Consider the following 3,948-nt stretch of genomic DNA (forward strand, 5'->3'; position numbering starts at 1 on the left):
CAGACATTTTCTTTTGATGACTAACATAAGGATCCTTTCTTGGAAGAAAAACTAGTGATTAAGGCCTGAAATAAAACCACTCGCTATTATTTGAAACATCAATCAAAACTCGTGGTTAAGGCCTAAAAACAGGTTAAAAAGAGAGCACAAGTGAGGAAGGTGTAAAGATGCAAGTTAAACTAAATAATTTTACACAGAGATCAAATGTAATAAATCTAGAAGAATCTTTTATTTTAATCCACCCACTCCATGTGTTCCTAGTCCCTTCCATGCACAGCTTACCAAACCACGAGTACGGCAAGCTACCATTACTATGACCTCTGCTTGATGAAGAAATTGAGAATAGTACTGTATGCACATTAAGGCAACAATCTCATGCCTATTATAGAGACTCCTGAAAAGCATGTCAGCAAGCTTCTTTGGAAGGCTAACAAAGACAACTAGTTTTGATGGTGTTGCCAAGGCAAAACAATACACCAATTATGAGGCTAAATTCTAAAAAAAACACTTTCTCTAAAAGCAAACAAAACAGAAAAGAAACCATGTGACCTTCTAGTTGCTACACCGGTACCACCCGTCTTTGTAGCACTGTCATGAGCTTGGCTTCTTGGACTGAGTGCTCTTTATAATAAGTTTTCCCCCATGGTGCCGAACCTTGGGGGACTTTGTGCAAAGGGCCCATGAACAACTTATATAAAGATGTGAATCCTCTCTTCATAACCTTTGTCTTTGCAAAAATTTATGGTTGTTGGGTCCTGGTGACATTAAAGAATTTTAAGCATTATAAAAAACAAGGTAGAACCAAATGAACCCCAAACTTTGTCTCTTGTGTGTGTTATAATGCCACCCCCAAAAAACAAATGGTTACCAATGAGCTTTAGCTTTTTATTGACCCTCTCCAACATTTTTTTGGACCTAAGAGCCCTTTGGCTGCATCTTTCCAAGAGAGGAAAACATAAAATGCTCCCTATACTATCTACACAGTTTAATAAGGTAAAAAAGGCAACAATTCATGTGTGCCATTGATAGCATAAGGTCAGTAGAATCACAATTCATGGGTGTCATTGGAGACATAATTGTAAGAGCTTAGAAGAGTGGGCAATCGTTCTAGAAAGGTTTTCAAAATTACCCCAAGAAGCAGCATGCAGAGGAAGCAGAGCACTACTTTCCCCACATACTCCAAGGTAAACTCCGCGTTGCGCCCTTGCGGCAACTTGCCCCCAGGATAGAGGGAAGTGGCATCCTGCACCCACCATTGGGAAAACACACTAGAATGATTGGAAGAGCCTCCTCCTTTTTTACTATGATGAAGGGAGAAAACAAAGGAATCATACCACTTGCTTAGGCTGATGATTTGTAGATTTCAAGCCATCTGCACACAAGGCAATGGGTCCATTACAAAGCTTAGATTAATCAAACCATTTTAAGTTGATGATTTTTGGATTTCAAGCCAAGGCAATGGGTCCATGGCAAAGCCTAAATTAACGAAAGCATATAAGCTGATGATGTCTGGATCTCAAGCCAATGAGCAGATGACGTTATGGGTCCATCACAAAGCTTAGATTAATCAATGCATTTTCTTTACTAAGAAAGGGAGTTAATCTTTCCGTTTTGGGTTTACCTGCCTGTTGTGGTACTGTGCGGAGAGTCCAGCCATCGCCATAGCTGGCGAGATCTGCATCAGGTCCGAACTCTACAGGCTCCTGGCCTTCGTGGATGGCCTCGATGCAGAGTACTTCTGCTGATGGGTTGCTGAGCCTCGCGTTGATGCGCTCCACTGCGAACCCTGCCTTTGTGCCGGTCGCAAATCGGTAAGCTTTCCCATCAGGCCCTCGCACCTGCAACACAACACAATCAAAAAGCACACCAATTAACCGAAGAACTACCCACTAGATCTGCATAAAAACCCTCACCACGGGCTTAAACTGCTCTTACTTGCAATGGGTTTTGGCCGTTCATCGATATAAAAATTTATCCATTATACATACTTCTATGCATGAAAATAAAAATGGTAAAAGTAACACTTTTGATATAAAACTTTTTCCTTTATGCATACTTCTATGCATGAGAATTAAAAATGATAAAAGTAATATTTTTAATATAAAAAATTTATCTTTTATGCATACTTCTAGTCATAGACAAAAGCCATTGAAGATCCATTAAGGTCTTACTAATCACCTACCATATGTCATCAACATGTCCACATGGAGTCACTGGCCATGCCTCCACACCTACTTGATCCCCATCTCTCTCTCTCTCTCTAATGTGTGGTAGATTGGTTAGCTCATGGAGTTGTTATTCAACACATCTTGTGTTCGAATCTCACTCCCGTCGGATAGATCATATTTGATCTCTTGGGATTGTTCCTACGACGTTAAAAGAGCTTCTTCTTCTCTCTTACTATTATGGGCATCTAGATGGCATGCCTTGTGTATTTTTATAAGATAAATACACAACTTCAAGATTGTGCAGAGCATGATGAACCCTTACAACAACTAGAATGGTTATAACATTGACCTTCCCACCAGGGTACCTAGTCCTTGGGCTATAGGGCTAGAACAGGTGCCCAAACGAACTTGAATGGGCAACTATACCCAACACCCTTCACCTTAAGAAGGAAGAGCCCCTTAATTTGTATGGATTAGCTCATTGACAATGGACAACTACATGACTACATGGTCATGCTTTGGTACTCATTCTTCTTTCCTAAGAATATGCTGCATGATCTTAATGTACTTGTGCAAGCTCTTAAGATTTTTGGTGAGGCTGTGGGCTATTCATAAACTTTAGGAAATCCAAATTCTTGCCCTTAAAGGAAGTGGATTAGCACAACATTTTTTGGCCATGATAGATTCTTCCACCCACTAACTTTGTTTGGCACTTGGAATATTCATTAGGATGGAATATGTCTCACTGAGATGCCATCGAATGTTTGACTGGGCCATTCAAGTAGTGCAAGTAAAACTAGATTACTGGTTATTATCTACTTGACCTGTTTTTGTGTAACTTTGACTTGTGCAATCTATTCTCATCGAATATATTCAATTTTTCTTGCCACTTTCGATATGGTCAAAAACACAGATCACTACTTTTATGTAATATACAATGGAAGTACTATGGAAGACAAAGAATCGTAAAAAAAAGAACTGAAACTTTTAAGATATGAGAGGGTCTATTCACGAAAAATGCATGGTGGATTGAATGTTTGTAATATTCATTATCACATGTATTGGTAATAAGAAAAGCAACGTTGCTACATACTTTTCTTGTAGAGGAATAGCCTTGGGCACTCATGGTAGTAGTAATGTGTACAAAGTTTCAAACATGCTCATTTGACAAATGATAGCTACAACACTAGGATATACTATTTGGATATGTGCACGGCAAGATGCATGGCTACCCATACATAAGATATTAATTGTTGACTAGAAAGAAGTGCTCCAATATTTGCATTGGTCTGGAAGGCCTCCACAAAAATAGGGAATTCATTGAGGCACAAAAATATACATTAGAGTAGAGCTTTTGCTGCTCGGTTGGTCGACCATCTTATTTCCTATCTATTAAAGGAATATGTATTATGCAAGATGTCATATCCCCTGGGGGACATGCTTTATCTTTCCCATATGCTCAAAGAAGATGGGGTTTGGGTATGCATTATAGACATTCATGGTAGCAAATTAGAACCCAGCTACTACCCTTTCAGAATGTGTTACATGACTCTCAACATAGTAGATTGGAAGATTGAAAGACAAGAGACACTCATTTTAGTAAAATTTTCTTCCTTGATCATTCCTTGGCCTTGTTCTTAAAGCATGCAAACATGTTATGGCATATGAATAAGTTGGCAAAGTGGTGGAAACAAACTTTGTAGAAAGTATGGAAAAGCAAGATGCAACTTAAAAAAACGAGTACTCTTTTAGAGATGTATTGCAAGAGTACTTCTTGTTG

General features: G+C 39.0%; 1 protein-coding gene across 1 annotated transcript; it reads right to left on the reverse strand.

Moving 5' to 3' along the window:
• Nucleotides 1-863: 863 nt before the first annotated feature.
• On the reverse strand, nucleotides 864-1,959 carry LOC147607587 (uncharacterized). Its single transcript, XM_086790778.1, has 4 exons — nucleotides 1,936-1,959; nucleotides 1,622-1,889; nucleotides 1,335-1,372; nucleotides 864-1,243 (listed from the first exon to the last, which is right to left on the reverse strand). The coding sequence occupies exons 1-4, from the start codon at nucleotides 1,957-1,959 to the stop codon at nucleotides 1,046-1,048; spliced, it is 528 nt and encodes a 175-aa protein (XP_086646904.1). The 3' UTR covers nucleotides 864-1,045.
• Nucleotides 1,960-3,948: the final 1,989 nt, after the last annotated feature.

The sequence above is a fragment of the Cibotium barometz genome, chromosome 55, assembly GCF_041138505.1.
Source record: "Cibotium barometz isolate CiBa-2024 chromosome 55, ASM4113850v1, whole genome shotgun sequence".
Classification (NCBI taxonomy): domain Eukaryota; kingdom Viridiplantae; phylum Streptophyta; class Polypodiopsida; order Cyatheales; family Cibotiaceae; genus Cibotium; species Cibotium barometz.